The sequence below is a fragment of the Sminthopsis crassicaudata genome, chromosome 6 (genome assembly GCF_048593235.1).
Source record: "Sminthopsis crassicaudata isolate SCR6 chromosome 6, ASM4859323v1, whole genome shotgun sequence".
NCBI classification, from domain to species: Eukaryota; Metazoa; Chordata; class Mammalia; order Dasyuromorphia; family Dasyuridae; genus Sminthopsis; species Sminthopsis crassicaudata.
The window spans coordinates 222,004,788-222,030,856 of NC_133622.1; the positions used below are offsets into that span (position 1 = coordinate 222,004,788).

The window sequence follows — 26,069 nt, forward strand, 5'->3', positions numbered from 1 at the left end:
GATTGGTGTGTACTCCTTGTATAGCATATAAGCAAGAAGCTCTCAGGGCCAAAAAGGGACAAGCTCACTAGGAACTCTCAGAGGCTGAGACAGATTCATTCCATCTTCCACCTTTGTGGTGGCTGGAGGCTGAAGCACAAACCTTTGGATTCGGAGAGATTCAGAGGGCAGAGAAGGAAGCAGGAGCTCAAGCTCTCAGAACCAAGGAGAGAGATAGGCCTCTAAGAAAGCTAACCGGGACCCAAGAAAGGAGACAAGACTTGGAAAGAGACAATAAAGGATTTGGACTTTTTAATACCTGGCTACACCCATGTGGTGATTACTCTGAACTGAAAAGAAGGCTGCCTAGAGACCCCCAAAAAAACCTCAACAGAGAACATTCCATTTTAGAGAGAATATTATACTCCTGGTCTCAAATCTACCCCAACCCTCTACTCCATCCTACATACTACTGCTAAAATCAATAAATAAAGACCATATGTCTCCTTTATTCAGTGGATAGAGTGTCTGGTCCCAGAGTCAGGAATACCTGAGTTCAAACCCAACCCTAAACACTTATTAGCTGACTCTGGACAAGTCCATTAACCACTATCTGTTTCCTCGTTACTTTATCTTCACTATCAGTTTCCTTAGCTGTAAAATGGGGATAATAAAAGCGCCTACCTTCCAGAGTTATCAGGATCAAATGAGATAATAATTGTAAAGTGTTTACTAGAGTGCCAGGCACATGGTAAGCACCACAGCAATTATTACCTTTAGGTTATAATGTGAACTCTGCTGTTTAGCTTTTAAAACTTTTTACAATTTGTCCCCAAGCTATCTTTCTGCCCTCATTAGATATTGATCCAATGGATTTCTATGAGATCCACCAAAGTGTTTCTCTCTGTGTTCCCCCCCCAAAAAAAAAAACACACCATCTGCCAGGTCAGTGGTTTTGCCCTTGCCATCCCCCATGTCCAGGAAAGTGTTTTCTTCCTTCCTCTTCGAAGAATCCCTTTAGATTGGAATTCAGGTTTCATCTTTTGCAGGCAGCCTTTCCTGATCGCTATAACTCCTAGTGGACTCTCACTTCCAGACTACTTTGGGGATAGGGGAGGACAAAAGTCTTAGATCAGGATTTTAACGATTTAATAGCTTAACCCTCAACTAACTTTGTATTTGACGACTTTGTATGTATATGTGTAAATGTGTATTCTTACCCTATTGAAAATATGGATTGTTTCATCGTTTGTCCTTGGATCCCAGCGCCTAACACAGTGCTCGCATATAGTAGACATTTAATAAATCCTGGGAATTGCAATTTAATCTATATCGGATGGCTTGCTGTCTTGGGAAGGGGGGAGGGGGGGAAAGAAGGAAAAAATGTGGAAGACAAGGTTTTACAAAGGTGAATGTTAAAAACTATCTTTGCATTTTTTGGAAAATAAAATACTATTTTAAGATGTCGGATTAAAAAAATAATAAATCTTTAGAAAAAAATAAATGCTCGATTGATTGACCAGAGATTTCTCCAGCTCTTGTCCAAGGACACACAAGCTAAAGCAACAAAAGATGCGGGATTTGCATGCAGATCCCCAGGCTCCAGATTGCTCACTAGAGTGCGGTCTCCCTCGCCCAGCCACCGCAGAGGGACTCTCTCGGAGCTCGGGCCCGGCCAGGTGCCGCCCCCCCCCCGCCCCCCCAGCACGCCGAGCGGGAGCCAGGAGGGAAGGGCTTGGCGCTGGCCCGGATCGGCTCCCGGCGTGGGGAGGGCCGGGTTTCTCGAGAGGCTGGGAAGTCGGGGATCGGACCCTCCCTCCTGGGCCGCTCAGCCTCCAGCCACGGGAGCTGCAGGAGGCGGGGACAGGTGAAGCGCCGGGCCACCTGCGGAGACTGAGCTCGCCTCCGCCGCCCGGGACTCCGCCCGCTCCAGGAAGCGCCGGGAGCCCTCCGCCCGCCCGCCCGCGGAGCCCTCAGAGAGCCGGCCGCCAGCTCCCCGCCGCCACGCTCCCGTCCCGTCCCGGGGCAGCCGTCGCAGCAGCAGCAGCTTTCTCCCGGGAGCCCGGGCGCTCAGCCTCCGCCGGCCCCGCTGACTTAGACAGAAGTGGGGCAAAATCCGGGACCCGCTCCGGGCCTGGCAGAGACCGGACGGCGCTCCGGAGCATGTGCCAGCCGCTCCAGGTACGCCGGCCTGAGCTCGGCGGGTGGGAGGGGGCGGAGAACCGGGCCTCTGCGGAGCTCCAGACCGCTCCGGGAGGGAGGCCTGGGGTTTGGAAAGTGAAACTCGGTCACCTGGGAGACCTGCGCTGGAGGTGGGGGGAGGCTACCGGGGACGGCCGAGGTTTGGGGCTGGGGAGGCTGCAAATGCCGAGGATGAGGACGGGGCTGGGGGGGGGGGGAGCGTCTGAATAGGTCTGGGTGATCTCGAAGAGGAAGACGGTGGCGGTGGGGAGTGGGGGGGGGGAGGGAGGCAAGGGATTGGAAGTGGAGCCTCATTCACCCCAGTGATGGGAGAGACTCCTGACTTATGAACCCTCGCCCGGGGACGAGCAGTGGGCGTTTGCAATCGGAATCTCCTTTACCTGGGGGATGGCGATGGAGTGGGGGGGAGGGGAGGATGAGTTCTGGAACTTGGGCTCTAGTAGCTCGGACGGTGGGTTCCGGGGCATTCTGGGCTGTGCAAATAAAGACTGGGAAACCTGGACTGGGGGAGGGGGTTGGGGGCGGGGCACAACGTCTGGAATCGGAGCCTCCTTTATCTTGGGGTGGGGGAAGAGTCGGAGGTACCATCCCTTAGGCCCGGAAGCGGCTTTGTAGGAAAAGGATAACTGAACCCGTCCTTTCCTAGAGAAACTTGCCAGGGGGCGATGTCTACACCTTGGGGCTGGAGGTGAGCGGCAGGGCCGGGGCCTGAGGCCGGGACCGGGTCCCCCTTGCCTCTGGTGGCCGCGGCGGGCCCGGCCAAGGTGCGGGGCGGGGAGGGGAGCTCTCCGGGCCCGCGGCTCCAGGTCACCCCGCTGGCACTCCTTGCGGCTTCCCAGGAAGTGACTGCAGGTTTTGTGGTGGGTGTAGTGGAGGCTACACCGGCTGGTGAGAATGCCCAGGGGGAAAGGAGGAGGATGGTCGGAATCCGGTTTCTCAAAGAAAGCCTGCTCTGCTGTCCGGCCGGCAGCTGCGGACCCGCCGGGAAAACTGAGACTGTGCTGCCTCTGGGGTACTGGCTGGAGGCTGGCTAGAGGCTGGCTGGAGGCCGGCTGAAGGCTGACTAGAGACTGGCTGGAGGCTGGAGGCTGGCTGGAGGCTGACAGGAGGCTGACTGGAGGCTGGCTGAAGGCTGACTAGAGACTGGCTGGAGACTGACTGAAGCCTGGCTGGAGGCTGGCTGGAGGCTGATTGGAGGCTGGCTGGAGGCTGGCAGGAAGCTGACTGGAGGCTAGCTAGCTGGAGGCTGACTGGAGGCTGATTGGAGGCTGGCTGGAGACTGGCAGGAAGCTGGCTGGAGGCTGACTGGAGGCTAGAGACAAAACCAGTTGTAAATGTAGCTCTTTTATTCCACAGATGCCAGACTATGTTTAAACTTTTGGTTCTGCTCAGCACTTTGCCTGCTATTACTGTCGCGTTTCCTCCCTGCTCAAGAAGTCCCCAGGAGTCTACACATGCTGGAAAAGATGGTAATCGTCTCTTTTTAGAAGAAATGCAGTTCTGAAACTGTAGTCACATTTTTTTTTTCTGTCAAAAGTGAAAAAATCCCCCCAAACACCATGTTTAGGGGAATAATCAGCCAACAGGAGCACTTTAAACTCATATAATTATAGTAAGAAAATAATTTCTATAATTTGCAAAAGCATTTTATATTTTTATCCCATTTGGTCCCAACCCTGGCAGATAGATGCTCTTGTCTCCATTTTACAGATGGGGCAGCTGAGGGATTAAGTGATTTGATAAGAGTCACATAGCTAATCAGTGACAAGCAGAGCAGAATTCAGATCTTCCGGAATCCACTCTGAAACAACTTATTTGGCTTTTGTTTTCCTTTGTTTTAAATTCAAATCAAAGGGTTTCTTCCCATATTTAATGTGATAAATGCACATTTAAATGCTAGTGGAGATTTGTAAGTAATTAAATACAAAGTTTCCCTAATTATTGCAGACAAATTTGTGACACTTCTTTAAGTGGGGTCTATATGGTAGTCATAATATGTCAATCAATATTTTTTTAATAGTTTATATTTACCAGATATATGCATGGGTAATTTTTCAGCATGGACAATTGTCAAACCTTTTGCTCTAATTTTTCCCCTCCCCCCCCCCAGATGGTGGATTGACCAATGCATGTTAAATATGTTAAAGTATAAATTAAATGCAATATATGTATACATGTTCATACAGTTATTTTGCTGTACAAAAAGAATCTGACTTTGAAATACTGTACAATTAGCCTATGAAGGAAATCCAAAATGCAGGCGGACAAAAATAGAGGGATTGGGAATTCTATGTAGTGGTTCATAGTCAGCTTCCAGAGTTCTTTCCCTGGATGTAGCTGGCTCAGTTCATTACTGCTCTATTGGAGATGTCAATCAATATTTATTAAGACCTACTATGTGCTAAGCAGTGTAGAGACAAAGAAAGGCAAGAGACTCAGGGAGCTCCATCTGGTTGTGGTAGACAACATGCAAACTACTATGTACAAATTAGATATATACAGAATAAATGGGATTGGGGCTAAGTATAGAGGGGGAGGTTCTTACAGAAGGTAGGGAGGGAGAGTCATGAAAATGTCTGAAATCAGGAGGTATAACTAAAAGTTCTGGTTTAAAAAAGCAAATTGTTGCATGAAAAATCAGGAGATCTGGGTTCTAGTCTACTTGTCTTCGTAAATCAGCAAGCATGTGTTAAATGTCTACTGAGTGTAGAATACTGTGTGGGGTTAAGGAAGATACTAAAGAAAGCAAGGTTCCTGCCCTCCTGGGGATCCTGGGATTGTAGTTCAAGCTAGAAGGAACCACAGAAACCAATCCTCTGATTTTATCAGATTTAGCCTGATTTTTCTCATTTTATAGAGGCTTCCAGTATAAATGAGCTACAATTTAGGTACATGACCTTGGACATATGGCACATCACCATTCTAGCCTTCAGCTTACTCATCTGTGAGATTCAATCATCAGGCAAGATGATTGCTGTCTAAAATAATGTTACTCTGGTAAAGGTGGGGAGTGAAGAAGAAAAGCTAGATTAAAAGATCAGTAACTGACATAAATTCTGGATCACTAGAAGCATTTGATCCATTTATACCTCTGATGGATGCCCTGAACAAGACTAAGCCTGTGTAAAATTGAGAAGTAGGTAAAGTTTGTCTGGTGCCTTGCACTCTCCCACCTGATTCTATAGTAGCCAGGCTCTGGACCTAACTCTTCCTTCTTTCTCCCATGTCCCATCTATGTTCTTAACTAGTCAACAGTTAAAAAGAATCCATTGAAATGTTTCTCATCCCCCATCCAAGCTCACTCTTACCTAGTCATCTGTTGGAAACTATCTAACAAATCCATACTAACTTTTTAATGATTGATAAGACCCTGCTAGGAGACCTAAGGTCCAGGAGGGGATCCTGCCTAAACTGGAAAAGTATCAAGGAGAGACATGGAAGTGGAATTCTGTCTTGTCTAACCTAGCTAAATTCTTAGAGACTTAATATCAGAGGATGTATTCTTTTAACCACAGCAACACAAGAGCTATCTACAGAGAGAAAGGGAGATGTCTTGGGACAGTGGGAAAAACACTGGCAATAAAGTCAAAGGACCTTTGTTTATTTCCTTCTGCCACTGGCTATAAGACCTGGAGCAGTATACTTTGGGTTTTCATTTCCGCGACTGTAAAATGAGATTAAACAAGATGGCTTCTGTGGATCTGTCTGGCTCCCACACCAATGTAATCATGGTTCCTTCAAAGAGTTGTTCAATAGATTACCCCTTCTAAGGCAGTTTCCATTTTAAGTAGGGAGGATGCCTTATCTCACAGGAATGACATTTCAGGTATCGGAGTGGGAAGTTTTCCTAGCACTGATACAGATCGTACCAAATAGGCAGTTGCCTATGCATAAAGCCAACCAACCCCACCTAGAGTCTGATCTCCCTACTCCCTTCCCACCCCTCCATACCAAAGGAGGGATGCCTGCAGGTGTGATGTGAATCTTTGAATGGAGATATTGTAAAGGGAAATGTGACTGAAGAAGGGAAATCTCATTGTGGGGGAGAGGAGAAGGAAGGAAGAAAGGTGATAGGATAACTGGAGTGTTAATCAGTCAGCAAAGCATTTAAGACACTTGCTCTGTGTCAAACATTTGGAAAAATTGAATGTAGTTTGAAGGGAAAGCCAGGCATGAAAGAGAGGAATGGAAGGTCCCAAAATATACATTTGAAATGTAGGATTTGGAGACAAAGTTAACTATATAATAGCCTTAAACTAAATAGGAGGGGGATTTTGGTTTGGGAAATAAAAAGTCTTGTGTCAAGAACATGTTATCAAGAATATCTAAGAGTTAAATGAGGCAACTAGGTGTGGAATTGGAAAGGGCTCTGGGTCAGGAGTCAGTCGGGAGAATCTGAGTTCAAACACTTATTAGCTATGTGACCCTGGCAAGTCACTTATTCTGTGTTTGCCTTAACTCACTGGAGAAGGAAATGGCAAACCACTCCACTGTCTTTGCCAAGAAAACCTTGGGAACAGTGTGATCCACGGATCATAAAGAGTTGGACACAACTGAGCAACAAGTTTATGATACTTTGTATGTATGTATATATATACATATATATATATACATATATATAAAATCTCATTGATTCTCACAAGATCCTCATGAGATACAGTTGAGGGAAATGAGATGAACAGAGACTAAATGACCTGTCCAGGGTCACACAACGAGTCTGTGGGCTGGATTTGAACTGAGATCTTCTGATTTCATTTTCAGTATTTTAACCCCTGTATTACTTATCTACCTCCAGGCCAGAGAGTTTTTAAAAAAATGTCTCAAGAGAAGATAGAGGCATTACTAGTTCAAATTAGCTCTGTTTCAATCAGAAGCTCAAATTGGGTGAACTGGAGGTTTAAACAAAACAAAACAAAAAACAAACAAACAAAAAAGACTATATTCCTTTAGAGACCCACAAGAGAGATAAAAGAATCAACAATAATTGACATTTCTATATCCCTCTAAAATTTTAAAATGCTTTACTGACGCCATCTCATCAGAATGTCATAATAACCCTGGGATACATGCACTGTAGATATTGTTCAACCTTGTTTTACAAATCAGAACGCCATGTCTCCAAAAAGCCAAAGGTAGAATTTGAAGCCAGTTCTTTCTGATGCTAGAAAAGAAGTCAGGTAACCACACCCTATGCCTGCTCTGTTCTAGCCCAGGTCACCTTTCACTCTCTGCATTTTTGCTTAGGGAGAGAACAGTAAGAATTTCATATCCTATTTCTGTAGGCTGCTTGTCTTGACCTTTCACTTTCACAGGTTCCCTAACTGGGGGAAAAAAAATCACTCAATTTGTCTATCTTTTTAAACAAAAACTAGTTAGGAAAAAAAGATCAATAAATTCTCCCTTATTTTGTCTTTCCCCTATAGTCCCTTTCACCCTCTGAAATGTGATATTTATTGATTCTCTCTCAGGGAGTAAAGTATCTTTATGGATGTCTCTAATATTTCTTAACTTTAAGGCTATAGGTAGATCACTTTAACTTCTGTGAGCCTTAGATTTCTCATCTGTAAAAGAGACATTTAATATTCACCTCATAATGTTGGTGTGTAGCTCACATCAGATAATAAATGGGAAGGTTTTGCCAGCCTTAAAACTTTCTGTAAATGACAGTAAGTCTGTCATTCTCCCGATTAGTCTCCCCAGTAAGTTTGAAGAGGTTCCTGGCTGTGACTGATCACACTTCAGAAAACCATTTCCTTTAGGGAAGAGATATTGTGATGGACACCAGCAGGGGGAAGACTTGCACTGACAAAATCCATGCTATTAACTGTTATTACAGCCTCATTTTGTACTTCAGCCAATGTGTCTATAAAATATACATTGTGTGTGTGTGTGTGTCTGTGTGTGTGTAAGGTTGATTGGAGTAAAGCAAAGGGCTCTAGTCTAAGCCTGAAACCTGAGAAGAGATGAGAAAATGCAGCTCAGGCAAGGGACCTGAACGTATCACATCACACAGTTAATGTTGGTTCTATTGAACTTTGTTTTTTATTCTTTTGATTTTGTCCTTTGATAGTTTTCTGAGCAGTGATGGATATATCCAGAGATAAAGATTATGTGAAAACAAAAAATATCAATGAAAATTTTAAAGGAAAAGAAAAAGTATTGGATCTTAAGAGTCAGATGAACTAAGTTCTAGTACAATTATCCAATATTAGCTCATAAGTCAAATCCCTATGCCTCAGTTTCCTCATCAGTAAAAATGGAAATGCTTTTACCAGCTTTACCTACCTCACAGGATGGTTTTAAGGAATGGAGAAAAGATCTGTGTTGTGGAAATTCTAGTGGATTGGTTCTAGAGAGTTACCTCAAAGATATCGAGTCTCAAAACTACTAAGTACAGTTTAAACTCTTAAAATTTAAAGTTTCATTAAGACTTTTAGGAAATAGTGTTAGAGGAAGAATTTGAATACCAGTCTTTCTCAGCTCATAGTTTAGTCCAGTGTGAGAAAGCATTTATGAAAATACAAATAACGTGATTATTAGCTTTATCATATTTGTGAATCACCATTTCAGTGAAGAAGATTGATGGAGAAATTTACTAATCAAATAATTTCTTTTTAGGTAGAAGGAAGTTTTGGGATTTTCTGTAATAATTATTGAAGTTGTGAATTGGAAGAGAACTTAATGACTAACTCTTACAAAGTCAGTCTGATACTTACAGATGAGGAAATTGAAACCCAAGGAGATTTTGAGTTTCCCAAGATCCACATAGTTGACTAGTGGTAGATCCTAGATCCTAGATCTTAGATCTCCTAGCTAAATCATTTTAATGATTTATTGTGTCACAGTCTAACTCAATGGAGAAAATAACTGGGAAAGGCCTTATCTATGGACTTGGTGTTTGTTTAATTAAAACAAGTTTCTCTGTTATACTAATGAGCAGGGTTGTGCAGGTAAATGTTTACAAATGGCTCTCCAAAAGAGAGAGAGACAGAGATAGAGAGACACGGAGGAAGGGAGAGAGGGGAGGAAAAAAATATAAACAGCGTACTTTTAAGTTTATCTGCATTCTTTTTTTTTTCATCAATCAATCACAAAACATTTATTGAGTACTAATTATGAGCCAGATACTCTGCTAGGTGCTGAAAATATGAAAAACAAAAATGAGACAATCCCTTTTTTTTTCTAGAGGTGTCTTCAAGTTCCTTCTAACTAAAAGTCTATGGTTGTAACGGTTTATAAGTAGTAATTAATGAATAATTATTGGTTTATCTGCATTCTTAATGTTTGCTCTATTCCTTTCTAGATTTTTTTTTTAATTTAAAAAAAATCAAGTCTTGATTTATAGCTTTTCCTGATTTCTGAGGTGTAAACATTAACAATGAAAATTTAACAATGGACTTTCATCAGTATGAGTCGGCCTCAGCATACCCTAGCTAGCAAAGTTTATGTGTATTTAGGGGAAGGGATAGGACCTCTATGTACACAGCAATTGTCTGTGTATAACGTTCTCTTATTTATAATAAATGTTCCTCAGATTGTTAGTATTTACTTTACAGAATATATTTTTACTAGAGCAGTTCTCTTTTGTCAGAAATCAGATATCATTTAGCTGCAACAGAAATGGTTTTCCCCACCATGAACTAGTCTGTGATCATAGGGAAGCTTTAACTTCCCTGTCGGTATAATTGAAATAATAAAACTATAACACTTGTGTTAAACTTTTGTGGAGGATTAAATTTATTTTTAATTTAAATGGTCCTCATTTAAAATCTTTTATTGCTTCCTTAGTTTTTACATCAAAAAAAGAAGCCAGCGTCTTCATCCATAGACGTCTCCTCCACAATAGATTTGACTTGGAACTCTTCACTCCTGGAGATCTAGAAAGGGAGTGTCATGAAGAACTGTGCAACTATGAGGAAGCCAGGGAGATCTTTGGGGATGAAGACAAAACGGTAATGGAGCTATTTCATGAATTGGTTGGAAGCATTAAGTGGTTATTCAATAGCAAAGTCTCTTTTCTTTGAAAATTATATATATATATATATATATATATATATATATATATATATACTACAATAACAGGTCTCACACTTAGCAATGTGTTTTGCCCCATAACCTTTTATTTTGCAGATCGATCTTAATTTCCTTTAATAAGTTTGCCTTGTGTGTTGTTTTTCTTATGAATCAATTAGGAGTCTCTCTACATATCCTTATGCAGATATGAAGACCAGGGACTCCTAGTTCTCTGTCTGCCATAATTGTATTTAACCATCTTCACTTTGTATTTGTAGCCTATTTGGGGACACAATGATTATATTCTATATTTATGCTGTCTTTTCTAATTTTATACCAGTATTTGAAATTCTAATCCTTTCTTCTAAGTAATAACCTTAGGAATGTCTTTAAGATATACCTTTCTTGATTGACCCTGAGATCCTGATAACGGCTGTCCAATTGCAAACTCACCTAGAACAAACTAGGCTAGACTAAGTATAGAGAATCTTTGGTGGGTCAACCTTACCTCTTCCACTAGGTACCTTTTGCCTCCTTGCTTCAGGTTTCTGTCTATACCAATAAAACCTTCTAAAAGGCATTAAAATGGGTTTTTTTTTCTAAACTTCACATATATTTATGTCACTCTCTGACTCACTAAACTCCACTGATTCCTTATTGCCTTTAAGATCAATTATGAAATCCTCTTTGTCTTTTGGTTTCCAAACCTTCCTTTCTACCTTATTGTACATCACTTCCATTCTCTCACACTGGTCCATTATCCATCTCTATATCTTTGCCAGGGTCTCCCCTTATGCCTGAAATAGATTCTGCCTTCAATCTCAGAATCTATTTCCTAAAAAACTTAGCTCCGTATGATGAGTTTCTCAGTTCTCCCCAGCTGCTAGTATGTTCTTGTTACATCTAATTTATTTTGGATTTGTCCCATATAAATTTATATAGGTATATGATATTGCCCACCAAAGTATATGCCCTTCATGAGTATAAGATGTGTTTCATTTTGGTTTTTATACCCCCATTATCTAGCACAGTGCCTGACACATGTAGGTGCTTAACAAATGCTTTTTAATTAATTATATTGATCATCACTAATATTTACTCAAATTGTGGTCGGGTAAATGAGAGAAGGGCTGCTCCCACCTGGCTCAACATCAGCATTGAGGTTAGCAGCCCTTAGTTTATGCCATATCTCTCTCCTTGGTTGGTGAGGATGTTAGACAGCACAAAATAAAACCATAAGCAGATATCTTCTTCACTAAACTTTGATTTACTTTTGCAGATGGCGTTTTGGCAGGATTATTCGGTTCGAGGACCAAGCACAAGATCAGGTGAGTCAAGAACTAATTAAATAAAATTCATTTCTCTCCTTCCCTTTCTTATAATACATTTTGTCTTTGTGACTAATGATTCTAACATTAAGTTTGCTTGTTGCTCAGTGTTTTTAGTCTGTAGTAGACTTACATTTTTCTCTTTCCCCTTCTTATAGCGCACTTCAGCTTTGTGACTAATGATCCTAACATTAAGTTTGCTTGTTGCTCAGTGTTTTTAGTCTGTAGTGGACTTACCAGTTATGTACTCAGGTAGCTGAGGCAAATGGAGGTAAAACTGCAATGCCCAGGTATTGAAAAATCGAGTTTGGTGAGATATTAGGGGAGTGAGATAATAGACTTCCTCCCAACTGACGCCACATTTCTAAGGGACTCTTGAAGACTACCGGAGGAAAATAGACAAAGTCTAGACTTGCATTACTACGAGCTGAATACTTTCTTCCAGAGTCAAGTGGCTAAATATTTTAATTTTTTTTAACTGCTGCATGCTTGCAAACTGGATAAAGTGAGATTGTTAGACTGAGTTAAGAGCCTTTTCGGAGAAAGTGATCTCTCTCTTATCTTGGCTGATTATCTCTAGCTGTTATTCCTGCCAGATTTTCTTTCAGTCCCCTCAAGTAGGGCCCCAGATGGCTTGTGGACTTTGTTACAGTGACCCTATCTGGAGGGGATAATCATATTTATCCAAGACCTTGAATGAAATTGAATAGGGGAGATGTAGTTTCTATGATTTTATTCCTCTTTGGGTCACATATTATTGATATGCAAGTTGCAGAATGGTTGTCAATCTGCATGGGAATAACCAGTGGAATAAGTCCAGTGTCAATGAAATCCTTGAGCAAAAAGGCAAAACAAAATTCAAAAACAATCAATGAATGATATCTGGAGCTCTACAGATGCCATTTTAAATAATTAAGTGTTATGCTTGTAACCAGATCAATATAAACAGATAGATTTGCCTTCAACAGATTTTTAATATTAATAATAGCATTTTTATATCCCTTTAAGGTTTGTAAAGTACTTTACAAATATCTTATTTGATCCTTACCAGAGCATGAATTCAAATTCAGCGTCAGACATTTATAGCTATATGACACTAGGCAAGTCACTCAACCCTGTTTGCCTCAGTTCTGTAAAATGAGCTGGAAAAGAAAATATTGAGCCATGCCATATATCTTTGCCAAGAAAACCCGAATGGGGTGGCAAAGAGTTAGACATGACTGAACAACAATAACTTTGGGAGGTGGGTGGTTTTCTCTGTTTTTACAGATGAGGAAACTGAGGCAGAAGATGATACTTGATTTGTCCAGGGTCACACAACTAGTAAATACCCCCACCAGGCAGGATTTCAACTTAAGTTTTACTCTTCAGATCTACTACTCTATCCACTACAGCATTTAGCTGCCTAGCTTTAGAAGGATCTGAATTCAAATCCTGCCTTTGATACCTACTAATTATGTGACCCTGAACAAGTCACATTGTCAGTTTGTTCATCAATAAAAATGGAGATAATAAAAGCACAAGGTTGTTTTAAAGATCAAATGAGAATAGGTTTATAAACATCTGCTACATGCAAAGCACTATGCTTGGTTCTGAGATTGTTTTTAATAATATACAAAATGCAGGGAGAAATTCAAAATTATAGATGTTCTCTGCAGTTGCTATAGGAATATTGACAGAAAGTGATTAAATAATTTCCCTTAAGATGGTGAGAGAGAGAAGATCGATGTTATGGGACTTCTGACTGGATTAATTGCAGCTGGAGTGTTCTTGGTTATCACTGGATTACTTGGTTATTATTTCTGCATCACCAAATGCACAAGAAGAAGACAGCCATGGTACGTATAGCTGAGAATCTGTTCTCAACACTGTGTGTATTGTTAGCCATAAACCACGTCAACATTCCTTCATTGGGGTGCGATACCAGCAGATCACAAAGACAATAATAATACCTGCCATTCATGTCATGAGTTTGTGGAAGGAGCGTTCATAACCACTAGCATGATAAGGCACGTTGTCAGCCTGGTGGATTAACCTGGATGATCTAGCAGGTCGGGATGCAGCCTTAATGTGGTACAGGGCTAATGGTTCCCTTTCTTTGATTACATGGTGTTCTCCATATGTTATCTCTTGGGACCTGGAAGGTAGGGCTATTATCATCCCCATTTTATAGATGAAATTTTATAGTGAAATTCAGTGACTTCCTCAGGGACCAATAAGAGTAACCTGAAGCAGAATTCAAACACAGGTCTTCTAGATTCCAAATCCTACATTCTATCCACTGTGCTACCCAGCTTTGTCTCTCTTGGCCCCAGAGGACAGATCCAGAAGCATTAATAGAAGATGCAAAAAAGATTTGGGTTTGATTGACAGGAAAAACAGCCTATTAGAACTGTCCAAAAGTGGAATGGATCTCCTTGGGAAGTAGTGAGTTCCCTTTCATTGGAGGTTTTTCAGCAGAGATAGGACAGACAGGTATCTTGTAATAGGGATTTCTTTTCAAGTATTGATTGGGCTAATTGGCTAAAGTCTAAAGTCTTTATCAACTTGAGGGAAAAAAAGCATCTTTTTAAATTAAGCACCTGCTGTATGCACCCTCATGCGAGGGTAGGCAGTAGGAATAAATGCAAAGATGAAAAATCACTTAATCCTTGCTTCCAAGGAGCTTACAGTTGGGAGTTCTGTGCCTCATTGACAGCTGATCAGACCCGCTTTCATCTGACTTAATTCACTAGACATTCATTCTTTTTAGTGCCTACTATGTATCAATGCAGTAGGCACAAAGATAAAAATGGAGAAGACCCTGCCCTCAGAAAACTGAAATTCTCAGAGAGTGAAAAAGCACAGCTATGTAAAAACAAGAAAATTACAGGAGGGACAGCACGGTGAGGCTGTGGAGAGAACACTAGCCCTGCAGTCAGGAGGACTTAACACTTCCTAGCTGTGTGACCCTGGGCAAGTCACTTAAACCGAATTACCTCAGCAAAAAGAAAAGAAAAACACAACTATAAACTTAAGAAAAATGTTAAAAAAGAAAATTACAGGAGAAGGAATTCAATTAGCCAATAGCCAAGGAGATCAAGAGAGGCTTTGGGATCCAATGGAGTGATAAGGCAAAGAAGGGAAAGTCATTCTAGGAATGTGGGGTCAGCCTTTGCAAAGACTAAGAGAGAAAAGATGGAAGTTCAAGATCAGGGAATAAATTAGTATGATAATATAATATAGCATCATAAATAAATAATATCATAATTATTATTATTAAACATATTTTGTCTAATAATAATTAGACATGTTTTGATTGGAACATAGATTTGTGAGGTAGAGTAAAATGGATCAAATCTGCAAGGTCAGTCAACCTTTATTAAGTAGTCACAATACTAAATTACAAATTTGGATACAAAAAGGGGCAGGGATAATCTCTGCCCTCAAGAGCTTACAATCCAATGGGAAGGTACAGGGGAATCTAGATATAGGAGGGTTTTAAATGCCAGGTTGAGATGTTTGAATTTTTTTATCAGAAATTATAAAAAGTTAATGAAGATAAAAATCATATTTATTGTATATGAAATGTTTTTTTTTTTTTGTTATATTATACTTACTGCAAGAGCATGATGTAACACAAGTGTCAAATGTACAGCTTTCTAAGCACGTATCTGAAACCAGATGAAAATGTAATTAGGAACATTTTTTCTCAATAACATTTTCTTTTTCCAAATGTAAATAAAGATGGTTTTCAACATTCATTTTTATAAGACTTGTATTCCTAATTTTTCTCCCTCCCTCCCTTGCCTTCCCAAAACAGCTAACAATCTGATATAGATTAAATATATTCAGTTCTTTTAAGCATATGTCCATATTTGTCATGTTAGTCAAGAAAAGTCAGACCAAAAAAGGAAAAAAAACATGAAAAAGAAAAAAACAAACAAACAAAAAAAGTGAAAATACTATGCTTCAATCCACATTCAGTTGCTATACTTCTCTCTCTGGTTGCAGATGACATTTTCCATTTGGGAAATATTTTTTAAATAAATATACAGTTTAAAATGATTGAATGTTGAAATGTTGATTGTTGAAAACTATCTTTACATGTAATTGGGAAAATAAAATACTATTGAATTCAAAAAAATTTTAAAATAAATACTCAGTAATGTCTAGATAACATCACAGTTTAAAATCAAATCCATATGTGGCCTGCTAGGATGCTTGTGTGATTAGTGGTATCATTTCTGTTTGAGTTCAAGTAGTAGATTAGCTGACTCCTGAGTTTCTTCTCTGTCTATATCAGAAGCATGTGAGAGAATAGGATATAATGGAAAATGGAAAATCAGCTATTGGACTTCAAGCAATTCACCTCTCAGGGTCTCAGCTTCCTCATCCATAAGAATGAAAGGATTGGACTAGCCCACCTTTTTAAACTGTAGATCATGACACCATATGTGATTGTGCTGAATGTGGCAGTCACAAAATTATGATTTGATAAATGTTTGATTTATATACTTATTTTATATATCTTTTTAAACAAGGTCATGTAAAAGTATCCTGAGTAAAAAGGGGTCATGAGTAGAAAAACTTAAGAAGCCCTAGATGAACCCTAATATTTCTTTCAGCATCTTTTTTCTATTATGAAAAAATGATTTATTTAGTACTTTAAACATTGTAACCCAGTTTCTTCACAAAAATCCTTTGATATTGGTAATGTGGCTGTTAAATCTCTTGAGTTTCACTATTCTCATCTGTAAAATGGACATAACTGATTTACCTACCCAATGATTTGGCTGTAGTGGGTATGAGAATTATGATTCTTTTTTTTTTTTTTTTAAATTCATTTTTCCAAATTATCCCCTCCCTCCACTCCCTCCCCCCGATGGCAGGTAATCCATGTGTTACAATATAACCTAGATACAATATATTTGTATAATTACCATTTTCTTGTTGCACATTAATTATTAGGTTCCGAAGGTATAAGTAACGTGGGTAGATACACAGTAGTGCTAACAGTTTACATTCACTTCCCAGTGTTCCTTCTCTGGGTATAGTTAATTTCTATCCATCATGAGAATTATGATTCTGATATAGGTTAGATGTACTTTATAACTATAACTTTCACTGATAATTTCTCAGGCTAGGAAAGAGTTCCAAGATTTTATTTTTTTGTTGTTTGTGATGTAAATTTGTTTTGTTAGTTTTAATTGCTTGTAGTAGGAAGCAGACAGATGTAATGGATAGAGATCTGACTTTGAAGCTAAGAATACCTAGGTCCCACCTCTCTCAAATACTGGCTTTGGATCCTGGGAAAATCACATAACTTGTCAGTGCTTCAAACATCTTTCTAAGACTAAGTTGTAGATAGGATGCTGACCTGTATTGATAAAGGAAGTTCTTCTCATGTAAGCACCTAATGTCAGGGAGATAGATCTCAATTCCAGTCCTTGTCCCTATATAGTAAGCATCAATCAAATGCTTCTTACTTGGCAATGTTGAGTTAATAGAGAATGTAGGAACAGAGCCTTGGAGAGCGTGACTATATACTAAGCACATAACACAAAGTAAATGTTTAGTAAATATTTGTTGAATTATATCAATTTATATGAACTTGGGGAAAATACAAAAAAGGACTAGGTCTTGTCCTAAAAAATAATAACATTCTAGAGTAAATAAAGTTATCTTTTCTTTCTATCAGGGAAAGCATTTTTCCCATTAGGAAATACTTGGAATCTTTATCTCTTTTACCACTTTTCAGATCAGTATCCTTCTGATGTCATAGAAGAGATTGCTAAGAACATCCTCTTTATAAATGAATGTTTAAATGTTTAAATTTTTTTTAAACATTTAAATCAAATTAATTTCATTTGCTGTAAATAGCTTAAGTAACTTAACCTATTCCAATGGACCCATTAGAACAAAATTAATCAACAATATAAAAAAGATATATTTTTTTAAATGGACTAAAATGTTCATGAACCCTGGGTGAAGAGCTTCATTAATTTCATCAACAGAGAAAAATGAAGCAGAATGAAAGTCAACAATCTCCCTTCTTGATGTTCTCTGCCTCAATAATGTTGTAGTCCATCATTTTCATTAAATTTTAGATCAAGGAATAGAAAGATGCAAAATGGCCTTTGATAGTCCATATAGATCCCATTATAATTGATTACAAAATCCATTGAATACCCAGAGATCAATCTACCAAAGCATAAAAATTACCTGTAGAGCTATAATTACAAGGTATCCTATAAGTCTGAATGCTGATTTCAGATATTTTTTTTAAATGTTATTTTTCTTGGAGTTTTTTCCCTTTGGGTTGTTTTCTTTCACAATATGACTAATATGTTTTACATGACTGTGCATAATATACCCTATATCAAATAACTTACCTTCTCATTGAGGAGGAAAAGAAGGGAAGGAGATAATTTGGAACGCAAAATTTTTAAAAGTGAATATTAAAAATTGTTTTTACATGTCATTGGAAAAAAATAAAATATATGAAAAAAACAAACAAAAATCAAAATACTCCTTAAAGAAAGAGAACAATGTAAATGGCTAGAGGAATATTCTGTGCTGATAATTGGGTCATTCTATGCCAGTATAATGAAAGAAGGCCACTTAGAGCAAAAGTCAGAAGCATCTGTCCAGCAACTAAATTTCTTTCCTCTCACTCATGTCTCCAGATCTACAGACCTTCAACAGTTTTCTTTAGTCTATGAAGTTTCCACTAGTTTTCATTTGATAGTTATCCGTCCTCAGCTACTAGTGCCACTAAGCTGCTATTGTTTCTGCAGTTATATATTGCCCATCCTCCCAGATATAACTTTATCACCAACTAACGGCATCCTGGGGATAATAGAATGGAAGCTTCTTTAAAGCAGGGGACTTTTGTTTGGAGACTTTTTTACTCTTTTAAACTTTGGGCTTTGCTAGGAGTAGAATCTGATCAATGTGTGTTGAATTGAATTTAGTACATTCATACTAAAATATGGAAGAGACTGGAATATGAGAGAGAATATGGAATATGGAAATATGGGAAGCACTGGAAACATGGAAGAGACAATGGGGAAGTAGACAAGTTCATCTTTTAAGAACCTCTTTAGGGGTGGCTAGATGGTGCAGTGGATGGAGTACCAGCCCTAAAGGCAGGAGGACCTGAGTTCAAATCTTTACACTTAATGCTTCCTGGCTGTATGACCCTAGGCAAGTCACTTAACTCCACTTGCTTCAGCAAAAATAAAAAATAAAAAATATGAAATATTAATAATAAATATTTATTTAATATTAATTTAAAATTTAATTTTATCTTTTTTAAAATTATTTTTAAATAATAATTAACAAATTTTAATAACAATGACAAATTTATCCCATTCTGTCATTTAAAACATATTTCTCTATCCTCATTCATCAAAGTACCTATAATGTTTTATGTAGATGCTGGGGGATAAAATGGCTCTTGTCCTCAAGAAGCTTTCAGTCTAGCAAGAGGAATATGAGATGTGCTCCTCCCCTTTTTCTTCCCTCCCAACTCTTATAATAAGGAAATGTTTTTGTATCACTTCTAAAAGCACGTTTTCACATATGGCTCTGTTTCTACAGTTAGTTGAGTCAGATGGTCTAGCGCTGGTTTAATTTCCTACCATTCACACTCTTACCTGTTACTTTGTCCTTCATTTTCTTCTATTTTCTTCCCTTTTCATCTTTTCTTCTCCTCCTTCTCTTTCTTTCCTCCCTTCTTTTTTCCTGAAGTACTCCTTCCCTTTTGCTCTCCATATAGACCACAAGGGGAAATGTGGAACAGTGGTCTTGGGTACTTTTGTTCTGTAAAGATTATAGGATGCATCTAATTAAATGTTTCACCTGTTTTGAAAATTATATTCTTTGAGTTTCTGCAGTGTTAAAGTAACAGGATACTTCATTATTGGAGGCGGGGCAACAAGGTGTGGTAGAAAGAGCACTGAACTTGGCGTACCAGGGAGCTGGTACCAACCCTGTACCAGTCTCACAAAGGTTCCTAAATCTTTCTAAGCTTCAGGGTTTCGTCTCATCGTTAATCTCAGGTTAAGAACAACCCCCGATCTACACTGATGAAGCCTTTTGTGCTTTTAAAGTTATGTGTGCTGATGGGAGAGAGCCAGAGGAAAGACAAGCAGCCTTCTTTCCTTCTTGGTAACACATATATTGCAGTCGTGGCCTTCAGGAAACAATGCCTTACTTTGTATTATCTAACCCAGAGGAGCAACTCAACTGGCCAAACTTTTGACCCGAGAAGGAGGGGGCCGGCCCTCTGCCAGGTCTTTGGGCAGCCTTATTGGGAGCCATGCTGCTGTCTTCCTAAAATTAAATCTGAATTTGTTCATTTCACTAAGTCCTGGCACGGGATAGCCCCTGTTCTGGGGATACGGGGAGATATCTGGGAATTTCTTAGGGTCACTGCCCCCAGGCAGGTCCTGCCCAGCTCTATCAATGTGCAGCTGGGTCCCTCTAGCTTTGGTGGGGTTTTCCAGAGCTGGGGAGATATCTATAATTTGAGGCTAGAGCTTGAGGTTCCCCAGCTGTCTCTCAGTGGTTTGTTGTGAATGGGTAACAGCCAATATAAATTCTGAGTCCTAACTTCTTCCTGGGTCCCCTGGGGAAAAGAGTAAGGGCAGAGGATAGTTGTGAGGTAAAATTATGCCCTGTCTTTGAAATCTAAATGTGGGCAAAGCGTAGGGATTAAAAACAAAATGAAACCCAGAGAAGATAGTTGGCAAAAAAAAAAAAAAAAAAGTTTGAGGAAAACTATGGTATTCAATGGGCTTTTTTTTTTTGAAAGTTAAAACCAGAGCATTATTACATCATCTTGGCAATAAACACAAGCCAGATAAATGGATGATATAAAATCATTTCATTTCTCAGTTATGTCAGGAGGAAAGTGCCTAATGTGATATTCTTCATTTCGAGTTGGAATAACTATGAATTCAGTTAAAATGAGCCCATAATAGTGTTTCTAGAAAATAATATTTAGAATGTTTTTTTTTTTTTCCTTCTAGTCACAATGGTTGGGTGATGCTGTGCAGAACACTGGAGCCATTCACTGACTTTGTGATAGAATTGCTCCCTTGTTCTCACAATGAAAAGGCAGATTGCTTTAAGATGACTTGTAATTAAAGCACAACCTGGAATGTGTTTATGATAAGGACTTGTCACTTGCTTGATCCAACAGCTTAGAGCAAAGAAGAACTATTCGTTTGTCTTATCTGACATACCTGAGCCTTATGGGCAAACAGAGGGCTTGTCTCCCTCCCAAATAGAGGGCAGTTCAGCTTGATTGAGCAGGGGATGAGCATTTATCATAAAAACATTCCAGATTTCTGACACAAGAGGAAGTGTGTTTAATTTGCTTCCAAACACACTTGTGCTAGTCTCACCAGGAGTCTATTATCAGTTATTCCAGAGAGGATTAGCCAGTTTATGAATTAGCCAGGCCTTTGCCTCTCTTCTTTGACTCTGTCTCAGTCCCCTGCTTTCCTCTCTCTTCCTTTTCTTTTTCCTTTTCCTTTCCTTCTCGTTCTCCCCCTCCTCATCTTCCCCTATACTTTTTCCCTCTTCCTTTCCCTCCCTTACTCCATCTCTGCTTTTCCCCTTTTAACTGCAGTATTCATCAATTCCTCCCAAAGAAGAATAGCTGACATTAAATAATGACTCACATTTTTATTGAAGCTTTTTATTTTCAAAACATATGCACGGTTAATCATAATTCTGGGCCAAAAAAATAGTGTCATGCAAATTATAAGTTCTGTAAGAGTTGAAAAGAAAAAAGGAATAGGGAAAGAAAAGAGTTCTTTCATTTAATTCAGTATAATATAACAAATATATTATATATTATATAATATGTAACATTTCATTGTTATTCTATGTAATTATATTGTGAATTATATATGATATATAAATATGATATTATAAATTCATTAATTAAAAAAAGAAAGAAAAATAAGGACTGAAATCTTTAAGATAAACTTAAGCCAAGCTTGAATGAGCAGGATTTGGTGGAGGAAAAATCTGTAATGCATAGTAAATAAAGGAAGACCTCTCCTTTCATAGTGAGGGGACTGATCTGAGCTAGAAGGTCCTTCCATTTTAGGAAAAAGAAGGAAATAATTAGGTAGGACATAATAATGTCAGATTATGGGAGGCCTTGAAGGCCACACAGCAGAGCTGGGAAAGAGTTTGAGTAGGGAAATGACAAACTACAAAGACACAAAGATGTCTAAGAAAGATTAGCACATTGAATAGAAGTTGAAAGAAGTCAGAGGTAGAGAGGGTGCTCCAGAGATCTGAATTATAAAACCATTCATCAGACCAGGATTGGGAGTCACTGAATGATTACAGTGGTTGTAATGGGACTGAAAAAAGGGAACAATCAGTGGACAAAATCAAATTATGAAAACTATAGCTAGAGCTAAAAGAAACCTTAGAGATCATCTCGTCATAACTTCACAGCACTTACAGCCAAATCCAACCTTCTCATTTTATAGATGACGCTACTATGACCCAGAGAAATTAAGTGACTTGCTCAAAGTCACCAAGTTATAGAATAATTATTATTATAACTAATCATCCTGGAAAAATCATATCATTGATATAGCTAATTATATTATTACTGATTGTGAATAATTATAGTGTGAATATTACAATCTGTTATAAATGTTCTCATAATAATAACAAAATTATAACTAGTATTTATATGGTACTATATAAGTTGCAAATCATTTTACCAATATTTTCTCATTTTATCCCCCAATATTCTGGAAGGGGTATATTATTCTATTGAAAGATAAGGAAACTGAGACAGACAGAAATTAAAGGACTTCTCAAGACTCATGCTGATAAATGCCTGGGGCAGGATTAGAATTTGGGGCATTCCCATCTCCAAATCCAATGCTCCAGCCATTGCACTTTCTAGCTATAAAAACTTGTACTGCAAAAAAACACAATCTTTAATACAGCTTCAGACACTTACCACTTCTGTGATCCTGGGCAAGTCACTTCAATATGCCTCAGTTTCCTCATCTGTTAAAGGAGCTTGAGAAGGGAATGGCAAACCACTACAGTATCTTTGCCCAGAAAACCTCAAATGAGATTGTGAAGAATTGGACTTGATTGAGCAACTAAACATCAAACAAACTGATGTTAGAGGTCACTCCCAATCTTTGCTTTCAAGAAAGTGAGCAGTCCACAGCTGTTACACATTATACATGGTTTCAGACTTTTTCAGTGTATCAGTCTGTTGTACTGTTTTTTTTCCTCTAAAAATAACGATTTTTTTTTTTACTTTTATAGAGTGGCTTCCTGGGAAAGATAAGGAGCATAAAACTTTATTTAAAAAAACACTCTTAGATCTAGAAATATCACCAACGATGTCTTTTCTTAGCATGAAAATGAAATCGGTGCTATTGATATGTCTCTGTTTAGTTCCTCAGCTGTCTATGTAAGAACAGGACGACACCATCCAACTATTATTTTTAGAAGACATGAGGAATCTGCCTTAACCCCATCACCTCTTCCCCTGGAGGATTCAGGACTGCCTTCTTATGAACAAGCTGTGGCACTGACTGGAAAATATGACATCCCGCCTCCTCCATATCCTGGGCCAGCAAGAGGGTTTAAGGTGTTTAAAAAATCTATGTCACTACCTTCTCACTAAATCCAATGTCAATGTGAGAAATGGATGTTTATTCAAAGAAGGAGCCGTGACTCGGTTCTTCAGTAGCTTAAAGGGCTGGCCGTTCCACTCTTGTAAAGGTATTAAGATATCTGGTCATTTGCTCCAGATATCTGGACTTTTACTCTGACATCAGAATAATGAGGGAATCGGCTTCATTTTGTGTGTGTATGTGTGTGTAGGTAGGAGGCAAGCACTGATTTAAATTTAGGAGTCTCCAGATCATTAGCCCTAATCAGCTACATTAGGCAAAAGATTACTCATTATAGTGTTCTGAAGGAGAAGCCACATATCCACTATAGCAGAAAGGGTTCTAGATTGGTTGTGTTGAGAAATGAATTAATGTTAATACAAGAATTTTTTTTTTTGTTCCAAGTCATCTTGAGTCAAGATACTAAATATTTTGTCCCCTGTTTATTTTAACTCTCCAGCAAAAGAAACCTTGTGAAAAGTTTTTAAATCTCATGATGAATCAGTGGCCTTTAAAACATAAAAAGAATCCTGATGTTTATTGTATCTAAAATAGCACATGATATTCCTTACAGGTATTTGTACTTAAAGATTATGTCCAATTATACAATAGTAGGAAGATACCTTCATTTTTCTTTTGATCCAATGGCTGCTGCCATTAGAACTTAGGGGGTCAGGGGTACAGTGACACAGAGTTGCAAATTATAGTTCTTATTCTTTCCTATCACCAAAAGTGTTTCTAGGACCTAGAATCTCTAGATTCTGTATGAATCTGCCCGTCCCATGAGGAAATAGATGAATTCCGTCTATATAACTATATGTTTGGTTCATATGGGATTACTCAGGTTGGAAGCTTTATTCTAGCTTATCACTAATAGTTTAATCAGGAAAGGATAATTTATTTATCCTCTTATTATCTATGCTCCGGTTAAAGATGTATATGATTTTGTCACCAGTGACCCTTTGCATCTCTGGGGTATGTTTTCTCAGACGTTAAGGCACCCTTAAAATGATCACTCAACCCAAATTTCCTACAATCCTCTCTTCTATTGTCATTATTTCTTTAAACACATAAATGAACTCTCTATATATAGATGTATAGATGTACATATTTTTCCCCCTGTGGGGTGAGATCAAACAATAGCATATCCCTGAGATGGGAAATAGAAGATTCTATTCCATAAATATTTGTCAATTATTATGTTATTTTGTTTTTGTTTTATGTGATATGTGCTAAACCAAAGTAGTATTGTTGGTTTAGATAATATAAATCACACACATAAGTGGGAGGGGTTTATATTCTTGGATAGTAAGATCTTATTCAACATAGGCAAAAATAAGATCTTTGTCACTCTCAACTTCTCAAGGTTTTGTACTCTAGGCATGTTTTTTCAATAGTCCCTTCTGTTGTATGGCCCACTTGTCACTAACCTAGTTACAAATTCACAGACTGTCAGAGGTACATGTTTCACATCGTCATTGTACAGAGGAGGAAAAACTAAGACCCATCCAGTTCATAAGTGGCAGAATCAGAAACTTCACATTTAATTTGAAAAAGTAGCCTTTTCTTTTAACTACACATTACTACCTACCAAAAATTACTATAAATAATTTTGCACTAATTTTACATAACACTTCTTCTTGAATTATTATAAAGACTTTTTGTAAAATTCATTTCTCTCCCACAACCTGTTTTCTGTCTTTGACAATGGGTAACCTAACAGATATCCTTCAGGGAGACCAAAATTTCCCAAAGAGTTCAGGACAGGACTGAAATAGAAGTTCTTCTTCAAACCCTGACTTTGCTCACAAGCTCACACATTACCTAATGGTATATTAGTCAAATTTGTTATTTAGTTAGTCAAATTTTGTCATTATTTGAAATTGATGATTGAAAGGTGCCTTTCTCCTAAATGACAGTAGGAGTTTTTCTTCTAAAATTTTGTGAGTCCCTTAATATGAAATGAATTAATCTCTAATTCATCTTCAGAGAAACTGTGAAATCCATGGTGTTCGTAGAGTATCTCTACAATTCATGATAAGAGGGAAGACTCTAATTGACAAATGACTATATTAAATGCAACATTTCAATAGTAACTTATTATAATTTTTACAGTTGTATCCTATCACTTTTATTCCTTTTTTTTTGTTGTTTAGTATTTACTATGAGATCTCTATTGTTTCAAAATGCTATCTCCTAGCATTCCACTGAGCACAAAGTTTCGTAGATAATTAGATTAGGGTTGGGTTTTTTGTTTTGTGTTTCATTTTAAATTAGAGGTTGGATGGAATGGAGGCTTTCTTTCCGTTTGATTTGAAAGAAGCTGGCTGATAAATCATGTCGGCTCCAGTGTGATGATTCTTTTGGGCCAACCAAGTCCAGGAGATCACTTGATTCACTTTTACAAAGAAAACCTCTTTAAAAAAAAAAAAAAAAGAATTCTATCTGTGGTGTATTGATTTTTTCCAGGTGTCTGTAAATTTCTAATAGAGTGTATAAGAAACTCAAGTTTATTTTTAAAAGTTTAAATAAAAAAACTATTGTATCTTCATTTGCCATTATGGTCTAAAATAAACTACCATTTTATATGGGGATAGTGGTAGGGGAGGGCATTGGGGCTGGAAAGATCTTATCCCTTACCTGGGGTAACTTGCAACAATGTCTTCCCCTCCAATAAATTATGAGTGTGTACACTTATTATGTATGTAGGAAATCAAATTGTTGATGGTCCTAGGTGACACACTAGCAAAACTAAAAACAGTAACTCCTTAAATTGTTCCTCAAAACTTGTTTCCAGAATTCAATTCTAGCACATTCTTGCATTTTTAACATAGGGCATTAATTTCTAGGATAAAAAGGGTAGCAAAAAAAAAAACCAAAAAAACAA

General features: G+C 38.4%; 1 protein-coding gene across 1 annotated transcript; it reads left to right on the plus strand.

The window, feature by feature from the left end:
- The first annotated feature begins 1,809 nt into the window (after window positions 1-1,809).
- Window positions 1,810-26,069, plus strand: PRRG4 (proline rich and Gla domain 4). The gene is made up of 6 exons (XM_074276370.1): window positions 1,810-2,160; window positions 3,538-3,650; window positions 9,970-10,133; window positions 11,474-11,522; window positions 13,228-13,360; window positions 22,962-26,069. Exons 2-6 carry the CDS (start codon window positions 3,548-3,550, stop codon window positions 23,191-23,193), a joined length of 681 nt encoding a protein of 226 aa, XP_074132471.1. The 5' UTR covers window positions 1,810-2,160; window positions 3,538-3,547; the 3' UTR covers window positions 23,194-26,069.